Here is a 21491-nt window from a genome sequence, read left to right as displayed (position 1 = left end):
CACCAGAAATGCTGGGCCATCCAGCAAATTCTATATCATGTAATTAAATGACAAAAAAAACCTGGAGTTTGATATCAGGGAAAGTTTCCCCTGAAGTAGAGACTAAAAGTTAACAGGCTTTCCTTTATGCTTTCTCATCAAGAAGTTAGAATTATTAGTAATTGGCAAAGCAGAAGTTGAGACTGACCACTGAATGGTTTTGATGTGTGTTCCTATAACTAAATTATACTTTTAAAATTTTCCTTGAATAGTTTACTTTGGGAACACACTACGTTTTGGACATAGGCACTCAATCCATCGGCAACACTAAATATTTTGAGTGTTGCCACATTATGTAAAGTATTAGGTTCACAGAACGTTTAAGCATTCTCGAATAAATTCAGCAAAAGTTGGGAGAAATTCAGATCTGGCAGCATCTGTGGAGAAAGAGTTAACATTGAATTCAAGAACTCTTTAGAAGTCATACTAGACTTAAAAGGTGAACTTTTTCTTGTTCCACAGATGTTGTCACACCTGAGTTTCTCCAGCACTTTGTTTTTATTTCAGATCTTCAGCATCTGCAGTACTTTACTTTTATTTGAATAAATTGCTTTTGAGACATAAACTGGCTAAAACCAAGACTCAAGCTTTAAGAATGTCTACAGCTCTAATCTCATTGCAGCGTGCAGGCAAGATTAAAATAGGGGGCGGGTAGGTGAGAGGAGAACAGCAGCAACACAAGGAATGCATAACATAACAGGGATATGGATTAAGGATTTCAAATGGGCATTTTTACTCCAACATTTACAGAATGCAGCAACTGGGAAAATCCAGATATGGTGATGGTCTTGCTGAGTTCCATCCAGCAACCATCTCAGGCTGAATAAGGATGTTTTGAGATGCGGGTGTGTAATGACAATCAAACAGATTCAGATCTGTTTTGAAAGATTTGATAGGAAAAAATTTCAGTACAGAATCCTGGAAAAGCACTTAGCTGCTTGAAATGGCAGTTTTCTCATCTCTTCAGTTGCCAGATTTCCCAAGACCTAGGAAACCCAATTGACAGCTGTTGAAGTCCAAAGTGTTGCTAAAATCTGGAGCTCCGGGTACGTTAACATGTTACAGTCACCAGTCTGCCTCCCAAGATTAGATTACTTGCCAGCCTCCATGTTACATCAAATCAAAAGTAGATAGAATTGTGGCAGGCCAGGTTAAGGCTTTTCACTATTTTGAACTTTTTCGGCCCTCAACAGACTAAGGTGTTAAGATTTCCTCTTTTCTCTAAGTGCCCTGTTCATCAGTGATCTTGAATCTTACAATGAAACAAACAGAAATCTAACTCAAATGCCAATTGTACAGCTATATAAATAAAAGTGAAGCATACCTGTGGTATTATTTGGTGTTGCGGATACTGACATTATGGTTGTTTTTGTATTCACAGTATTGGTTAGAGCAACAGTGGTCATGGTAGAGGAGCTGGGCGAGATCACTGGAGATAACATTGTCCTGACTCCTGAAGCACTTGCTGAGATCACTGCAACTAGAGTTGTTGCTGTACTTTTCGCAGGAGTTTCAATTTCACTTGTAGATACATCTCTCTGCTCTGAAAGTCTCTTTATTGCCAGTAGTGCAGAAGATGGTGGCCCTATAGCACCTGTGGTCTGTGAGTTCTTTGGGGAGCAGTTACCAGTGGTTACTGAAACAGACAAGTCATTGCTTTGTGATTGACCAGCTATAACAGGGAGTGTGTTTGGGGCAGCTGCCATAACCATTAATGTTGATATTAGAGAAGTACCAGTTGGTGTAGTAATGCTGACTGCTGGTAATGTGGACAATGGAGTGCCACCCTGCTGTCTGCCAAGCACTGGCTGCAATGAACTGAAGCAGGAATTCGACTTTTGCAGACCTCCATCTTTCTTTATTACAAGGCGAGTGTAGCTATCAGGTATTGCATGACTGCCTGAAAACAAGAAAGGAAGGTGCAGAATAAGTAAAAACAAAAAAAATTGATACCTGGTTATAATGAATAGCACAGAAAGCTGTCAGGAGCATGGTAAATTGCATTCTTATTTCAATTATTATTATGCTAACCCTCCTGCTCCTAGCTATCCTGTCCAGCAGCTGGTCAGATTGGCTAGGAACTGGCTGATAAAGAAGAATGGCTAAACCACCACTTATTACCCATTTCTAATTGACCTTGAGAAATGTGGCTTTCAACTGTAGTTCTGACATTATGGCACCCTTAGACGTTCCATCTTACTATTCACTACTGTGCTCCTTCTGTAAACATTGAAGCATTAAAAGACCAACTCCCCTCCTAAACCAGACAACAGAAAACACCATAACAAAAGTCAACTATCTCAACACAATTTAATCATCTCATGTCCACTAGTTTTACTACTCCATACAATGTAGTATAAACCTCTATTTTTGCGCAGCACTGTTCCTGGTGGTGCTGAGTTTTGCTAATCCCCTGGGGGAAGACAATGCCAGGAGTTACTTTAAAGTGCAGTGTCCTTCAATGATATCATGGAGGAATGCCCCGTTACAGCCCATACACTATCTGGCCCAGGGAACCTAAAGAATGTGTAGCATAACATTACTTGAAAAAGAGATTCAACCTTTAAATTTTTTCTAACTTGAGTTAAATTACAATTATCTAATACATGGCCATCACGTTCTGTTCCATGTCAGTTAGATCCCTGCATTTTTCACTACTTCTAATTAACTATTAATCCATGGTTTGTTGATCTGTAATTTTTTCAGGAATCATCCTTACCTGTGGCTTTATTACCAGAAGTAGCATCAATGGTATTTTGAGATTCTTTGCGGTCAATGGATATGGTGCAAGAAATTGGTTGCTTTGAGGCAGGTTGAGTTGTGTTTGAAAAGATAGTTGTTTCTGAGAAAGGTTTCTCAAATAATTCAGTGGACTTCAATGTTCTTTTAAGGTTAGCAATCACCTTATTAACTGAATGCAGTGCTCCAACCTGACCTAGTGTCAACTTTGTCTCACTATTTTCATTTCCACTGACCTAATCAAAAGAAATAAAGACAAAATAGAGAAATGTTCAACAGTCCCAAAACGGTCTATCAGTGATAGGAAAGTCTGTCAACAGAAATAATTTTAAAATTCAAAAATATTTTATGGAAATTAATATTTAACTTGGTTTACATTTGTTTTATATGAATTAATAGTACTTCATTTCATTTACAAATGAGATATTACAGCTTTAAGCTGTATGTGAACTACATCACCTTCCTCTCCCCTCCTTCTACATACCTGGATCAAGCCGGTCTTATTGGAAGCAGGCAAATCAGCATCATATACTGGCTTTCCCTTATTAGCCACTTGCGAGCTTAAATGAAAGCTGGTTAGCTGACTTTTCCCTGTAATGTGACTGTTAGATGTTTCTTTTGGTGCAATTGGTCGTGTTTCAGGCAGCTTGCGCCCAGAGGATTGGGAGACCTTCTGAATGGACATCGTGTGAACTGACATTTTTCCTTCTCTCTCCCTGATTCCTGGCTGAGTAATCTTCACTAAGGAGCTATAAATCGGTACACCTTCAGGTGAAAGGACTTGGTTGTTTTCACAATTTGACATGATCTCAACAAGAAAGTTCCCAGTATATATTTTCTCCGAAGTCCCTTTATTGACGGTGTGGCATGCAATCACTTTAAGGATATTTGCACGCTCTGCTTCCCAATTACAATTTGAAATTATCTCAATCAGCTTAGGTGCATTTTTAGACTCCACTGTCTGTTGCTCTGCTGATGGACATTCTGCAGGCTCTTTCTGAGGACTATCACATTGCGCATCCAAGTCCATATCCTGGGTCTTCTTTGATTTGCACATCTCAGAAGGATTTGGTGACATTGAATCGCTCTCAGAATCTTCCAATTTCTCAAAGTCCAACACTAGATAAGCCAAACAAAATGATTGATTTTTTAAAAAGAGTTTTGAATGATATGCTCAGGTCATGCACATAACACAATCTCTATAAAGGTTAACTTTTGGTGATATAATTCAGATCACAATTGTTAAGGTCTCCTCACTCTTAAAAACATCTTCACTACTCAGATACATTTTAACAACCAGAAACCATCAATAAACTATTAGATGTCTGTAAGCAAACAACTCTCCCCGATACTTTAAAACATCTTATTCTGAGATTATTCCTTAATTCTTTCCCAGAGAGTGGTTGCAGTCAGATTAAATTTCTTGACATAGGAAAGAAATTCAAATAGAACTGTCCAAGTTAAACGAGAAGATTGAAAATCTAAAAGCAGTACAGCAGACAAGTCAACTCAGCAATTCTGCGCAATCTAGTTAGTCTAATTCCACTACTGTATTTCCATCTCACTAAATGTATTTCACTCAAATACCCATTCAATTTCCTTTAGAAATCATTAATAGTCTTCACTTCCACAACCAGTCTCTGTCACCTCACCTTGTGGTTAAAATCCATCCTTTATTGCTGAAATGTCCTCATCCTTAGCACCATTCTGTTAAGTCCCCTCTGCAGTGTCTAAATGTGTCCCCTCACATTTTAATGAAGTATGGGGGACCAGGCTGGATGCAATATTTTAGTTCGGGCCCAACTAAAACTTAATAGAAAATCAGCACAACCTATCTGCTTTAGCACACAATCTATAAAGATAAAAGCCCAAGATCCTAAATGTTTTACTAACTACTCTTTCAATATTTCCTGCCACTTCAAGGAACATCCCAGTCTCTGTGCTATTCATTAAGTCAATAATTAGGCTAAATATCTCTCTTGCACAAACTTAAACCTCACACTTTTCTGAATTAAGTTCCATATGCCACTTGAGTGCCCATTGGAATAGCCATGTCCTGGTGCAGTCAATTTATGTCATCATCAATGTTTGCCACAACTCCCAAGTTAGGCATCATCAGCAAATTTTGAAATTTTACTCTGGTGTGCAAGAATGACAGAGTACACAATACTTAAGTATTCACTGAACAAAGGTGGCCATTGTTCAACAATGATCAATTATACCCAAGAACTACAGACCACAGACTAGAAGACCTGGTCTTGAAGCCAGCTTCCAAAGTGTGTACTACCTTAAGTTGCAATGTTTCAAAGAATCAAAGGACTATTTTGTTCTTGTTTTGTGAGAGGACAGGCTGGTCAGAAATTTTTAAAAAAGCTATCTGAAGTTGAGGCAGAACTGAAACAGCTGATGAATCTGGAAACATTGGAACCAGTAACCACTAGCGAATGAGCTGCTCCAAGTATTCCAGTTTTAAAAGCAGATGATGCAGCGAGGATTTGTGGTGACTTTTAAGGCCATGGAACAACATCCACTCTCATTCATGAAAGATCTATTCCGCGGACTGGTGGGAGGAAAGAAATTCTCTAAAATGGATCTGTTGCAGGTCCATGAAGAGGTCTCAGTTGTTGCTAACAATACAGACTCTCAGGGACTTTTCTGCTAAAGGTGTCTCTATTTCGTTGTCAAGTCAGCACTACCTCTACTCCAGAATGCCATAGGCCAAATTTTAAGTGGGTTGTCTGGAGTCCATAGGAGCATTTGAGAAACCTCAATGAAACCCTTAAAAAGTTGCAGAAGTATGGTCTACAAGTAAAAAGGAGAGAAATAAGTGATCTCTTTTAGGGATTTAATTGAGTACTTGGGCATCAAATCAACACTGAAGGACTACATAAGTTGCCCAAGATGGAGGTTAGCATGAAGGCCCCTAGATCAGAGAATGTGCCTCAACTGAGATCAGTCTTGGGACTTAGTAAATTATTACTAAGCTTGACTTGCATCTGACAACTATACTAAAATGCTTGCATAAGTTGCTCAGGAAAGGACAGCTGTGAAAATGGAATTTGCCATGCAAGGAGGTTTACCATGAGGTGAAGCAAGCCTTAAAAAGGTCAAAAGTGTTAACTCACTTCAACCCAAGGTTACCATTACTGTTAGCATGTGACATCTTGCCTTATGGAGCTGGCACTGTACTGTCACACATCTCACCAAATGGAGGAGAAGCCCATTGGATTCTCATCAAGGTTATTAATAAAGTGGGAGGAGAACTATGCCCAAGTCGAGAACAGGTGACAAAAAGTTAAAAATAAAAACTGGGCATCGTTTCAGTGTTAAGTAGTTCTCCTAACAACTTTACGTCAGGCACTTCGTGCTGTTGATCGCTACAGGCCGCTAACCTTCATTTTTGGCTTGCATATAAGGATATGGTCAATGGTAGCAGCAAAGAGATGGGTACTGGCTCTGTGAGTCTACACATATGAAATCAGACACCAATACAGAGAGAAGCACAGCGATGAAATGACTCGTCAGGGCTGCCACTACTGAGGGATACAGAGGTGTCCAACTGGGACTGAACATTATGTAGTTATCACAGGAAGACAAGGTACGTGTTTGGAATCCTTCCCCAGAATGACGCGAGTGTTGTCATTCCTTCCCCATTAAAGAAGAAAACATGCTGGAACAAGTGCACCAAGGGCACCCTGGTGTGGTGCAGAAGAAATAGCAAGAAGCTATTTTTGGTGGCTGAGCGTGGACTCCCAGATTGAGGAGAATGCGGTATCATGTGAATTCTGCTCATTAGTAAGGAAGGTGCTGCTGTTATCATCCCCTCACGCAAGGGAATGTTCTCAACTATCAAGGCAGCAGAAAATTGTGATTTCACAGGAGCAGCAGAGGGACAAATGTGGATGACCACTCCAAGTGGCCCGAGGTGGTGGTCATGAAGCCGGTATCAGCAGAAGTAACGGTAGACCGACTGGATGAAATATTTGCCATGCTTAGGATCCCTGAACAAATTATGAGTGACAAAGGTCCACAGTTTCTCGCAAAAGAGTTTGGAGGGTACCTGAAATATCATGGAGTCAGACAGACAAGATCCGCTCTACATCACCCAGCGATAAATGACCAGATGGAGAGACTTGTACAGACCTTGAAGCAACTTTTGAAAGTCTCCCAAAGGGAGTGTTTGATAGGTCAGTGAATCAACAAGTTTCCTCAGCATATATCATAATGTCACATTCGACCAAGTGCTTGCTGATATCTTTCATATTCAAATATCAGCCACGAACTGTGTGTGACTTGCTATGGCCAAAAGAGACCAGACAGATGGTACAGCGTAATCAAGAGGGACAGGTGGCTAGAAGGGATATTCCACAAAAGAAAAAGAGACAATCTTGGTCAGAAATAATATGTCTAGGGAGAAATGATTCCAGCAACAGGGGTAGTTCAAGCAGGACTGCCGCTGTATAAGGTGCAGACCAGGGATGAGCTGGTCTAGAGGAGACATGGGCCAGATGGAACCTGCGGTGTCAACCAAGTCATATGTCTCCAAGACAGGGTTGGCCAAATTTAGAGACGAAACAGATGATTCAAAGGATAATAGCAGCCAATCACAGAGGAAAACATCTGCTGAACAGTAGGAGCTTTTAGAAGTGTGGTAGACTACACCAGAAAGGCTCCTTAGATTAGACGCATCTAAAAACCACCATCCATCTAAGAGATTAATCATTTCAATGTAGGCTATGAAAGCAATGCTTGGGATTGTGGTGGGGGGTGTGGAGCTCACAATGCTTCCTATGTTTTTGTAAATATTCCACACTATGTACATATGTTGGCTACAATAGGTTTATAATATTTACAATTGCTGTATTTATGTATATCAATGAAAATTTTTGAATAAAGTGGGTACGATGTTATGTATGTACTTGGGTGTGCTTGCTGCTCCATTAATAGAGTGATCCAGGTGACCTGAAACAGGAGCTGTGGGTCAGTCTAGGTCTGATTGTGTAGCTATAAAAGGTGTGTAATAAATGGCTCCTGGTTCAAGTACTACTGGCCTAACTCGTGGTGTATTAATAATTCATACATTGATGAAAAATATGACTCACCGCCATCTTTTCAAGGACTATGAGAGATGGGCAATAAATGTTGGTCTTTCAGCAATGCACACAACTCATGAAAAAAAAACTGGCTTCCTAACCACACTTGTTTTTCATAGGTTTACCAATGCCAGTGTTCACTTCAGTTATCCAGCTCCAAAGATCTCAAAGCGTCTTTCCTTCAAGGCATTCCTTAAAACTTAACTATTTGATCAAGTCTTTGGCCAGCTACTCTTAATTTCTCTATGTGGCTTGATGCAAAATATTGATTGGTAGTCACTTTTGTAAAACGTCTTAGGATGTTATGCTAGGTTAAAGGAGTGATATGAATGCAAGATGCTTTGGTAAGGGTGAAAACAGCCAGAAAATATATGAAAGCTGGGAACATGGTAAAAAGGTGAGACCTGAATGCAGGTCTTTTGCAGTTTCTGCCTGTCAATTGGCCAAACTAACAGGATGGCTATCACAGCTGTCGAGCAAGAAAGTCAACGTAATGGAGTTGCCACAGCTAGGACATAAAGGATGGTCAGTGAAAAATGGTTTACAGGCCAGAGTTTTGGGCAAAAAGGAAGTCAGGATCTGAGCGATCTTGTCAAGTTAAAGGAGGCATGGCAGTGATCATAAATCAGAAGTAGGAAAGCAAACACTCCTAGAAGGAGCAGGAAGAGGCTCCTCTTGGCCCGCAAGCAGTGTTATCTAAGACCATCTTGAGCCAGTAGTTTCTGCTTCTTTGTCACTGACTGGCTTTGTGAGCCCTGAAAATCGGTGTATAGGAACATAGTCTGAATAGGCCAATGAAGCATCCTACATCATTTGTGCACAAAAAGAGACATGAAAATGTAGATAAATAATGTTGTAGGTTTACCACTTTAAATTTTTTTTACAAAAATACCCTAATTATTACAGGATGGAGTAGTAGTAGAATATTATCAAGTTTTCATGAGTTCGAATTCAATAACAGCCTACATTTTTAATTCAGTCCCACCCAAAATTTTAGTATCAATGAAAGTAACCACAAACCTATTGTCATAAATTCACCAAAGACCAAGGACACCAGTTGTCTTAACTTGGCAGGAACAGCTCAGAAATAAAACAAACCACCTTATTCTCATTGTATTTTGGAATGGACAATAACTCATCTTATCACAATGTCATATCGCAAGAATGAACTTTTCAAAAAACATTTCCATTTTAACATAGAGCAGATAAAACAAAGGCTGAAGGAAAAATTAATGCTTACAGAACTTATGTTTCAGAAACAATATAATTTCAAGCATTGCTAATCACTTCAAGCTGTTCCTTCGTATTTATAACCCCCATATTAATTGCTGGAACAAGGCCATCGTTTAGTGCTTTCAACAGAAGTATGATATCGGTGGCAATGCATACTTTGGTGGCACTGCGCCAAATTATCAACAGAACTCTACACAGAAGTTTAAAAGAAAATTATTCCTGATGAAGGGCTTTTGCCCAAAACATCGATTTTACTGCTCCTTGGATGCTGCCTGAACTGCTGTGCTCTTCCAGCACCACTAATCCAGAATCTGGTTTCCAGCATCTGCAGTCATTGTTTTTACCTATATAATTGGGAGCAGCCTGCTTTAAATCGGAGTTAGAAAAGGGGCTAGAAAACAATGCAGAGGTTAGAATTTGGTAAAGACTAATAGACAAATTAGAAAACCAGAATTTTCTCTGCACACAAATAATAAAAAGTACAAACAGAAAGTGCTAGAGAAACTCAGCAGGTTGAGAAACAAAGAGATAAGTTTGAGACACCAGTATGACTCTTCTTTAGAACTCTGAGTAATATTGGACGCAGAATGTTGTTTCTCTCTCCACAGATGTTACTACATTTGCTGAGTTTTTTTAAAGTAATACTTTGTTTTTATTTCACTCCTCCCAAAGTTTGCTGAGTTAGATATTTGAATTTTGAAGTGAGCAGTTTAGATCTCGTCTCAGTATGCCTGAAGCTTGTGGATTTGCTAGAGTGTTACAGGACTCTTTTGGATATGGTTTCAAGACACCTTTGGGAGAGGCCAGGTACCCTCTGAGATTGGTAAAAGTGATCATGTTTGTGCATAAAATGTAAATAAATTCAGTGGAACTGCCAAAGCTGACCAAGAACTATTAAGACTCATTGGAACTGTCAAAGCTGATACAAGATTAATCATTTGTCAAAAGTTGTATGGTTCAAAATTAAACCAGTGATTTCTATTTCACTCTGAGACTAAGATTCAAAGACTACCATCCCAGGACTTCTGTTGCAATACTGATTTTACAACCTAACATCATCTGTACTGGATTGACAGTTCCAAGTGTTTACATGTTTGTTTCCATAGGAGATTAGATGATATAACTGACCATGGCATGGTGGTACACAAATCTATTCAAGTGGGGAGAGCATAAAGGAAATGTAGTAACAGTCTGAGATGGCATACTGCAGGGCATATTGACAGTTCTGTACAGACAAAAGGCCAGTGTTCAGGCAGAGTAGGACTTTAAGTGTGGGGAGTGGAGTTAAGTTGTCATGGTTCATTAGGTACCAATGACATAGACAGAACAAGAGGCTCTACTTGAACAGTATGAGGATGCACACACCAAGCTGAACAGTAGAATCTCAAGTCAGCCTGATACCAATTAGCAAAAAGGTATGTAAGATTGGCGAAATAAATACATGGCTCAAAACACAGCTGTGGGAGAAGCATGTTCCAGTTTACGGGCACTGACAGCAGGGAAAATGGGGGCTGCACCATTGGAACGGATTGCACTCGAACTTATCTGGGTTCAGTGTTTTAGCAAAAGAACTAAGGAAGCAAAGAGGGTTTTAAATTAAACAGGAGTGAGGGATCAAGCTTGGGTCAATGCAATGAATTGGAAATGTAAAGGCAGGAGCAAAAAATAATAATTTGGGAAATGAAGATTAATGAATTGCAGGGAAGAACACAAAGGAAAATCCTAAGACTACACCAAAATTCAAGACTAGGCTACAAACAAAACAAAAAGGTTAAACTTAGAGGCTTTATATCTAAGGATATGTAGTATTTCTAACCAAGTGCGCAAATTGATTGTCTGAAGTAAATAAATATGATTGATAATTATGGAGATATGGATGTAGGATGAGGAGGATTGGGTCCTGAATGTTGAAGAATAGGAGACATTCAAATTTAATAGGAAACTAAATAAAGTTGAAGGGCAAGGCTTGGTTTAGGAGAACAAAATGTAGAATCAGTTTGGGTGGAGATGAATAACAGTAGAGGAAAGAAGTCACTGGTAGGGATGCTCCTTGGACTCTATACAGTAACCACAACGTAGGATGAAGTGTGTAAAAAGAAATATTGATGATTATGATCAAGGGACAACACTAATCATGGATGATTTAATCATTACATGAACTGAAAAATCAGATTGTCAATATACTTTGATGAGGTGGTCACGGAATGCTATTGAGACAGCTTCTTAGAATTGTATAATCTGAAACCAACCAGACAGCAGGTTCTACTAAATTTGGTGTTGTGCAATATGACAGGATAAAAGTGGGTCTAAGACTAGTACTTTAAACTTAAATAATGAAAATCAAGCTAGCTGAACTAAATTAGGATAGCATGCTAGGGGATAGATCAATAAGGAAGCGAAGGCTTTCCCCAGTTAAAGCGGGCACTTCAGAATAAGTATATTTCCTCTGCAAAGAAACATTTTCATGGCAATAGGAGGGTGCATGATGATGGGCTGAGACACACATATTGGCATGGAGGGTATGAGGAGTTAGATGGGAGAGCGTGAATTAGCATAAATGGCATGCAGAATGTATAGGGACAAAATTTTGTTTTAAATAATTTGAAATAATTTCAATACGGTGCTGGTGCTCCAAGGCTGACCTTCTCAGAAAATGCAGCCACCTTGTAACAAAAATCTGATCTCCCAGCTACTTTGTGGTTAGGTTTACAGATTTGGGGAATGTACCAACTTTGCACTCCAAACCAGAGTGCAAACGTCCAGACATGAGCTTAAAGTGATCCTATCCTGGTCGCCATTAAGTGGATGTCCATTTCATGTTAGCTACTTGGGCGGCACGGTGGCACAGTGGTTAGCACTGCTGCCTCACAGCGCCAGAGGCCCGGGTTCAATTCCCGCCTCAGGCGACTGACTGTGTGGAGTTTGCACGTTCTCCCCTTGTCTGCGTGGGTTTCCTCCGGGTGCTCCGGTTTCCTCCCACAGTCCAAAGATGTGCAGGGTCAGGTGAATTGAGCGTACTAAATTGCCCGTAGTGTTAGGTAAGGGGTAAATGTAGGGGTATGGGTGGGTTTGCTTCGGCGGGTCGGTGTGGACTTGTTGGGCCGAAGGGCCTGTTTCCACACTGTAATGTAATGTAATCTAATCTACTTCATAAAGTTGACACTGAAAAGTCACAGGAATATCCAATGCGTATCTGGTAACCAGTGGTATATTGAACCATCTTTCCCTCAGGAGGCATAAAATGGAGTTTCCTTTATTAGTACAACAGCTTGCATGCATATGCCACTTTCAACATTTTAAAACGTTCGAAAGTGCTTCTATAAGACTGTAAAAAACAGGAGCAGAAGTAGGGCACTCAGCCCATGGAGTCTGTTCTCGCAATCAATTAGCTCATGGCTGATCTGATAATCCTCAGCTATGTTTTCTTGCCTTTTCTCCATTACTGTAGATGCCCTTACTGATTAAAATTTCATCTCTCAGCCTTGAATATACTTAGTGGCTGAAACTCTACTAGAGAATCCTCCAAATTTGCTCCTCTTTGAGTACACAAACTGCTCATCATCTATTCTAAATTGGCGATTTTGTACTGAGATTATAGCCACTAGATTATACTCAAGGAGGAAACAATTACTTCCGCATCTGCCTTGTCAAACACAAGAATCTTGTATGTTTCAATAAAGTTGTCCTTTCTTCTAAATTCCAATGTATGCAGGCCCAACCTACTCAACCTCTCCTCATAAGATAGTTCCTCCATATCCAGCATTAGTCTAGTTAATCTTCTGAATTCCCAAGCTTTTAATATATATTGTAAATAAATGCATTCCCAACACTGATCCCTGTCACAAGTTGGCATCTGAAAATGCCCTTATACCAACACTATCATCTATTAGTTAGCCAGTTCTCTATCCATGCTAATACAATCCCTCCGGCACAAAGGGTTCTTAATAAAATTCACTGGGATGCTGTCAGACACAAAAGTGGAATCAGCTTTCTCATGATGGGTCCATGACATCCTCATGTACAAGTCACTTATTGCTAACAGCATCTACAGGCATAAATCTAGGCATCATCAACTTTACGTGGGAAAAATCCACCCCCCCACAACAATCTTTTGAATGTCTCACTTGCGATGAGTGCCCAGCTCAACTTTCAAGGCCTGTTTAAGTCCTAAATGTAATGTGGTTTCCCACAGTACTGACTCCACTCCAATACAGATAGATTGGGTAAACAGTAACCATGGCAACCTGTTCAACTCTGAGCTGAGCTTCAAAAATGATAACCACTCAAGAGTGTACAATTCCAGCTATGCAGCATCAACTTCTTTGGTTCCTACTGTTTTCTCTTTATCTTCCTACATTGCTTCATTACTTTCAGATTTAACCATTTCAACACTTCATTTGGTAGCCTGTGACTCTTCATAAAACCCAACTTTTCCAAAGTTGGCTGCGTGCATTTCATTCAATGTTAAGACCCATTCCAGTAATCAGTGATCTTCATTAAACTCCTGGCTCCCCCAATGTTCAAGTTTAAAAATCCTCATCCTGTTTTTAGACTCCTTCATAAACTTTCATTAATCTAAGTGTGCATCTTCCTTCAGCCTCAGGTCTTCCCAAAACTTATCAACTCGAGCAGTAGTAAACACAGGGTTATCTAGTATATGAAATAGAATTTAAAAAACCATAGGGTATGCTACAGTACATTTATATGGTTCAACACCATATGGGCGGCACGGTGGCACAGTGGTTAGCACTGCTGCCTCACAGCGCCAGAGACCCGGGTTCAATTCCCGCCTCAGGCGACTGACTGTGTGGAGTTTGCACATTCTCCCAGTGTCTGCGTGGGTTTCCTCCGGGTGCTCCGGTTTCCTCCCACAATCCAAAAGATGTGCAGGTGAATTGGCCATGCTAAATTGCCCGTAGTGTTAGGTAAGGGGTAAATGTAGGGGTAGGGGTAGGGGTATGGGTGGGTTGCGCTTCGGCGGGGCGGTGTGGACTTGTTGGGCCGAAGGGCCTGTTTCCACACTGTAAGTAATCTAATCTAAATACCACCTGGAGCTGTCTGTGCACTCTTGGCTGCAATACTGCAGTAAGGAGAAACACTAGTTGATCCTCTAAGTGTAGGTATTTTACTACACATAGGCTCAGATATTTGACACTTCAAATTTTGCAATTGTGGTGGGCAAAAGACTACAAAAACCTATTTTCCTGAACATATTCTTACAACATTCTTTAATAAGTTATCTCATTTCTACTTGCTGGGATTTACTACACTATATGCATGTCAGTTCCAGAATATACACAAAATGGTCCTTACCCTCTCTGGAGCTGGAATCACTGCAGTGCTTCAACTTGCATGCTTCAAATGTTTCTTTGTTATTAATCTTACTGTATAGATTGTTTTCCTAGAAACACAAAAGGTGCAGCTTGAAAATTTAGCACAAGTAATTCTGACATGGTAGCAGCTGTAGCTCAATACTAATCTTCAAGAAATTGTAGGTTCAAATTGCACTCCAAGGACGTGAGCACAAAATCTGACTTGATACTTTTACAGCACTGAGGAAGTGCTGCACTTGGAGGTGACATGTTTTGGATCAGACAGTAAATCTCTCAGGTAGATGCAAGAGTCTCAAGGTACTATTTCAAGCAGGAGACCTCTTCTTGCATTCTAGCCGATAGACGTCACTTAACCAATACCCAAAAAGCATACTGCTATTTTCATTACCACGATCATTTGTGGAAGTTTGTTACGATCAAATTTGTTCTCTTGTTTCCTACATCAGTGCCTATAGTTCAAATATACTTTGTTGGCTGTAAAGTACTTTAGGATTTTCGGAGGTTATAAAAGAGCCAAATATGCATGGCTTATCTTCTTTTCATCTCTTTGGTCTCTGAGCTTTACCCAGTTCAAATTATTTTTTCTGTGTATGTTCTAAAGTCTCCCTTGCTTTAGCTTTCCTTCAACCTTGTGCAAACACTCATCTGTTCACTCCCATGTCTTATTTATGTCTTCTATTCTCTTTGCAAACCATTCATACAAATCTTGCACTCTCGTTCCATACATTTCTCGAACTGTCTTTCTTCCAATTTTGAGAACTTCAGATGGACTCGGAGGTGAAACAAATGAGAACACATTTGTAATTTAGAAAGGGACTTGGATGCTAATTTGTCTCTTCCCTAGGTGGTTAGCAAGAAAAAGGAAATGCCTGATCCAAGGCAAACAGCCTACAGCTCTTTTCATCTGTCCTATTTATCAATGCATGCCCTGGCACATGTTTTTTGCTGACTTAAACAGAGATCAGCAGCAATAAGAGGTGAGCATTGCCACGGTCACATAGCGTGTTGCCATCACTTTACACTCACCACAGCAGCCAATCTAAGGTATCCAAGCATTAGGAAGAGTAGCCTATAAGCCAACATGTACAGGGGAAGTAAAGTGGAAACCAGCCACCACTGCTTGCGCTCGTTGTCACTGGGTTGCTTCTCCATTTGGACCACCCAGGAACCAAAAAGTCTCGAAGCAGACATAAAATAGATCGACTCAATTAATGTGACAAAAACAAAATTAACTGATAAGTTTTTGTTAAAAAGATGAAATCAGACATCATTGCAACATTATTTCTATCCATTGAAGGGCAGAAAACAGACCGCTGTTGTAACAACCTTACAGGTTTGTGAAGGTTAAACATTCCAACATCACTCTCTCTCACTTGTACTTGATCCAAATACAAGGCATTCCCCAGCATCACTAAGATTTCCTCGTCTATACCAAGAATGAGGAGTTTTCCAATTGATATAGGGCCTGTCAGTCTCCGACATCCAAAGGTACATCACAAATCAATTAAGTGAACTGACATATAGCCATTTTGACATGGTAGGAATCCAGACAGTCAGTTTTCCAAAATCAAACCCAACAAAAAGTGATGTCAATGACCAAATAATCAGTTCTTACAATGCTACTTGAGGGATAAATATTAACCAGGACTCAGGTTGCACTCTGCTGGTTATCTTAGCAAAGTGCAATTTACATCCATTGGACAATGCTTGTTTTTACGTCTCATCTGAAGGTACTCAGTTGTACATGTGAGCATCAACCTAAGTTGTACACTCAATTCCCTGGAGTGCGACTTGTACACACAATAGGAAGTAAAGTGTCAGCTCTTCAACTCTCTGGTCATTACTTCATGTGCATTTAAAAATACCTAATTGATGCTAGTGCAAAAGTTCAAGTTTACCTGTCCACAACTGTGCTCTGAATTGCAGGTGCAGATTATTGATCTTTCAACTTTTTTGCGTTCGAAGACACAAACACGTGCACAGGTCATCATACTTTCAAAATACCAATACACTGGGCCTTTCTCATCAGCCTTAAGTAAGCATAAAAATAATTTAAAAAGCAGACAATTAAAAGAAAGCTTACCTAGACAATAGCAAAATAATTGTTTCGCCTATGTTAATATTAGAGTATTGCAAAGCTTTAAAATAACATGTACATATCTCTGATTAACTGGAAGACTATCTTTATGTCAGACAGATTCTACATAGAATTACAAAATGAAATTCAATTGTTTATTATTCAACATATTCCTGGAATAATTTTGCAGTTTTTACCTTTGAACAGAAATACTGTTTTGACCTTCAAAGGAATAAACAACAGGTTAGGAAAGATTGCTTCAACAATGAAGAGGCTCTCAGAGCTGAGTTGAGCCAATGTAAACCATCTCACTCACCAAACAAGAGTGTTTGCAGAAAGAACCCACTGAACCATCTAATTGGCTAGCCAATATGATTTACAGGTTAAATGAATTGGAGGTCTATTCAATCTGATTTTCTGCTCATCTTTGCAACAGAATACATTTGTGTATTTACTACACTTGGATTTCAGAAAGGCCTTCAACAATGATCCAATGAAAAAGCATGTACTGAAAATAAGCAAGCTTTAATTCATGGAAACATTTTATTATGGGTATGTAATTGTTTGCAAATAGAGTTGACAGGCTTGCTCTATAGGACAGTCATCAGCCTAGGAGAAGGTAACCAGTAGGGTCATATAGAGAACCATTTTGCATCTTCTTTTATAATTGTAGTCAGAGTCAATATAATAGCTATATTGTTAGATTATACAAAGCTAATTATTGCAGTAGATAAGAAAGGTAAAATGATAACATTTGAAACACATCGCCAATATCATTGGAAATTGGACAGACAAGGTGGCAGGTATAACTAAATGTAGAGAAGCACTAAAAAAATGAAACTTGAATGTGATTAGAATGTTTTGTCTTTAAAAAGAAAAGATGTGCAATATCACTGGAGAACCAAATCCTAGAAAACTAGCCAGATTTTTAAAAATTCATTTTGTGTCAGCTGTGGATACAGGTTGGAAAGAAAGAGAGTTATTAACTGCATCAAATGATAGCCATTTCTCAACAACTACATAATCAACCACGACTGAAGGTGAGAGTCCAAATGTGACTGCAGCTTCACCGCAACTGAGAAAAGATTCCTCTCTTCACATTTAAAGGAACCACCATGTTTAGTTCAGTTTGCAGTGGAATATTGTGTTTGTGTTAACTAAATCTTTCCCAAATCTGTTTCTATCCTCAAACAATCAAGTGGATGCGAAAAATGTTAAGACAACAAAAACAAAATTCTATGCCTAGCAAAAGGACATCAGCCTCCTGAATTGTGTCTATCTACCTACACACAAGGCGTTATGATTATCCAGGGGGCCAACAGGTCTACCTTTGGCTCCAAATTCTGAAAAGTATCTGAACTAAGACCATAAGACATAGGAACTGAAGCTTACTGAATCAAAATCTGTATTGCTTAATCTTGAATATATTTAACAACCGAACTTCTACAGCTCTCTGCAAAGAATTTCACAAATTCACAACCCTCAGGGAATAAATTTCTCATCATCTCTGCCTTAAATTGGTGAGCTGACAATCAAGATTATGCCCTCTGGTCCTAGACCAGCCCACAAGGGAGGACAATCTTTCCGTATCTAACCTTACCTGTTCCCTAAGAATCTTGTATGTTTAAATGAAATTGCCTCTCATTCTTCTAAATTCCAGCGAGAAAAGGCCAAACCTACTCAATCTCTCCCCACAAGACCTTTCATACACAGTTTCAGCCTGGTGAACCTTCACTAGACTGCCTCCAATGTCATTGCATCGTTCCTTAAGAAAAGGAGCCCAAAACTGTTTACAGTATCCCAGCCTTGTATAGCTTTAGAGAACCCCTCCCCTCCACTTTTATACTCCCTCTATTTTCACACTTTGACTTCCCTACTGAAAATGGCAGATAGCTTGAGATTTATGCCCAAAGACTCCTAAGTTCCTGTTCTGTAGGATCCACAGCCTTCGGCAATTTAGATAACAAAAGAGATCAATGTTTCACTAGCTAAAGTGCACATCCTCATATTTTCTCACATTGTCGCCCATCTGCAAAGATCTGCCCACTAGCTTAACCTGTCTATCCCACTGCAGACTCCTTGCATCATCCTCACCATTTGCCTACTCACCTAAGGTTGTCATACATAACACTTGCCTTTAGAACACTGCGTTCATCCAAGGCATTAACATGTACTGTAATAATTGGAGCCCAAGCACCGATTCCTACATGTATCCATTAGCATTAGGTTGCCATGCTGAAAATGTTCCCTTCATCCCAATTCTGTCTGTCTGTCTGTTAGTTAGCCAACCCTCTTTTCATGCTAATACAATACCTCCAATACCATGGGCTCTTACTAAAGTGTGGTACCTAACTAAATGCCTTCTGAATGTACAAATACATTACATCCATTCCATCCCCATTATCTATCTTGCTCATTACCTCCTTAAAGAATTCTAATAAATGTGTTAGGACTGATTCCTCTTTATAAGGCTGCTGACGCTGTTTGCTTAATTTTTAATTTCTAAATGCTGTACAATTACATTCTTTACAACGGGCACTAACATTTTCCCAACAACAGACATTATGCTAACAGGCTTATAATTACCTGCTTTTGTCTCCTTCCTTTTTAAAATAAAAAAGGTATTACACTGGCACCTTTCCAATCCGAGATTTTTCCAGAATTTAAGGATTTTTGTGGAATTACGACCATTGTATTCACTACCTCTGTAGCTACGTCTTTTAATATCCTAGGATAAATTAAAACCAGGTCCAGGCAACTCAGTCATAAGCCCAGTAGTTTCCCTTGCACTTTTTCCTCTTGTGATAGTGGTGTTTATTCCCTCTCCTCCTTTTGCCCTATGGCGAATTCATAATTTAGAAACTCTATAGGGTGGGTATTTGTCCCTGATACTGACCACACATTTGTATTATTCACATTGAGAACTGAACTGGCCCAGCATTCACAAATAATAGTGAAAACTAAACTACATGCCTTTGTGGTGTATCCTGTTCACAAAAGGGGCATGCAAAAATTCTGAGAAAAGCACAATATGAATGAATGCTGAAATTTTTTAAGAACACAACATATTACCAAACAATAATGATACTTCTGAACGCACATTTCTGGAGGACCTTACATGAATTTCATCTGCTCACCTCAGAGGGCTTCGGTGAACTAGCAGGACTCGACAACACCGAACTAACATCAGCTTTAGGAGAGTCATGTCCATCTGGACTTAGTGGAGATGGTGGTTGGGGTGATGGAAGGAATTTGCTGCTATGAAAGGATTTTGGGTGAGGTGCAGTGTAGACTGGCTCAGGATCCACCTCGCCCTCCTGCCGAATCCATAGAGGATATGGTCGCACAGGTTTCTCTGGTTCGGGAATTGCTGCTTGGAAAAGAAAACAAAAATTAAAGACAGTATTTCTCCCATTTCTCCCTTACTGGTTGAGGTACTGATAGAGATTTTGATGCTACAGGAATTATAATGTCTTTTAAAAATTATACCTTCAATACACCAGCAGACTGACATCACACCAACATTACAAAAGAATACATAGATTCTATGATCTTAGTCTGCTATTTTGTGTTTGTCTCAATTCCCCTGTTGTATCCATCCCAAACCCTAAAATATTTGCAGATTTTTGCATTTAAAAAAACTTGATATCTTTTTATTTATTAAGTATAATATATTTGTCTTTGAGGTAATTGTTTCATTATATTTCCTTCCATTCGCGCAGACAAACCTATTATGTAATTTAAACACTATCAACTTCAAAGGCTGATTTAGCATCTTGTGCGTAAAACTCTAACTGAAATAACTACTATTTAACAAATTATCTTATCACAGTTGAAATCAAAAGTAATGCTATTATTTATAATGCACATTATAGTGCTATGACTAACATTTGTTTTGCCCAGAAGCAGTTAACTAACAAGTTTTGTCAGTGTTTAGAAAACGTGAGCCAGGATACCACCCAATACAATTAATGTAAGGAAAAAGTAGAAAGGAAGAACATCTATAACAATCTCAATCTCTGCCAGGCATGGAGGCACTCACAGGGTACTGGAGGAACTCTCTGCTGTTCCTCAAATTATGTCAGGAAATCTTTAACGTTCACCTCCATCATTAGAAAAGGGAAGATGAGATATCAGTTTAACATCTGAAAAGAATGCACTTCCAGCAATGTACATTTCAGTACCTCACTGATGTGAGGAACTAGATCAGCAGTACATAGCAGTTACCACAGTCCCAGAGGACGACTGTGCTAGACTATTATTAGAGATAGATGACTGATGGTGAGTATAACCTGACCTCTGCCAGGACAGAAATTGAATCCAACACTCAAATCTGGACTAAGGGTTAAATCTGGCCCAGGAGTTCCTTCAACAAATTATGATCCTTCTGTTCTTCATGAGGTTGGTCGTCTACACTGTGCACATTTCTAAGACGTCCTGCTCCATGAACTATGTTAATTTAGAAATTTAGTCACTTTTCCACCAAACGGAATGCAGTTTGTAAACCAGTCTTTTAACTTCTATAAAGTTATCAAACTTCATCCTAAATCACTACAGAAAGCACTAACCATATTCAACTATTTTTTTCTTTTTCCTCTTTCTGGTTCTTGGTTTCCATTCATCATCATCTGCTAGTGCATCGTAGAATATCAGATCTTCCCGCAGAGCCTTGCTCAGCTGCCTCCTGCGTCTCCCAAAAGTCTTCAGCACCAACATCTCACGTTTTGGACACTTACAATTGAACATGCATTCTGGCTTGCGGCAATGTGTGGGCGGTTCTTTCATCTGTGACAGGCTAGAACAGATACAGCCTAAGCGGCAGAACTCATTCTTACACATTGGTGCCCGCTTAGGTATCACTCTGTGTTTTCTAGTTTGAAGCTTCCCCTAAAAGATGATGAGAGAAATATGCATTTTTATGCTCAACTGTGTTAGTCATACATCTTACACCGTTCACCTTAATTTAGACAAGTATAA

The 21491-nt window shown here is 39.4% G+C and overlaps 1 protein-coding gene across 4 annotated transcripts in view; it reads right to left on the bottom strand.

The window, feature by feature from the left end:
- mgaa (MAX dimerization protein MGA a) overlaps positions 1-21491 on the bottom strand; it is a 109330-nt gene that overhangs the window by 51094 nt on the left and 36745 nt on the right. For 3 of the 4 annotated variants that reach the window (XM_043698206.2, XM_043698209.2, XM_043698207.2), the window contains exons 9-15: positions 21083-21401; positions 19652-19887; positions 16336-16467; positions 14418-14505; positions 3263-3897; positions 2759-3014; positions 1364-1939 (exon numbers count right to left, since the gene is read on the bottom strand). In XM_043698206.2, coding sequence (XP_043554141.2) covers positions 1364-1939; positions 2759-3014; positions 3263-3897; positions 14418-14505; positions 16336-16467; positions 19652-19887; positions 21083-21401 — 2242 coding nt within the window. The remainder of the gene's footprint in view (positions 1-1363; positions 1940-2758; positions 3015-3262; positions 3898-14417; positions 14506-16335; positions 16468-19651; positions 19888-21082; positions 21402-21491) is intronic. The other variant, XM_043698208.2, reaches the window with a different exon arrangement.

The sequence above is a fragment of the Chiloscyllium plagiosum genome, unplaced genomic scaffold, assembly GCF_037043375.1.
Source record: "Chiloscyllium plagiosum isolate Xiang-an unplaced genomic scaffold, Cpla_swu_hap1 HiC_scaffold_8, whole genome shotgun sequence".
Classification (NCBI taxonomy): Eukaryota; Metazoa; Chordata; class Chondrichthyes; order Orectolobiformes; family Hemiscylliidae; genus Chiloscyllium; species Chiloscyllium plagiosum.
Note: the sequence above shows the minus strand (reverse complement) of the source record. Positions and strands in the feature narration are given on the sequence as shown.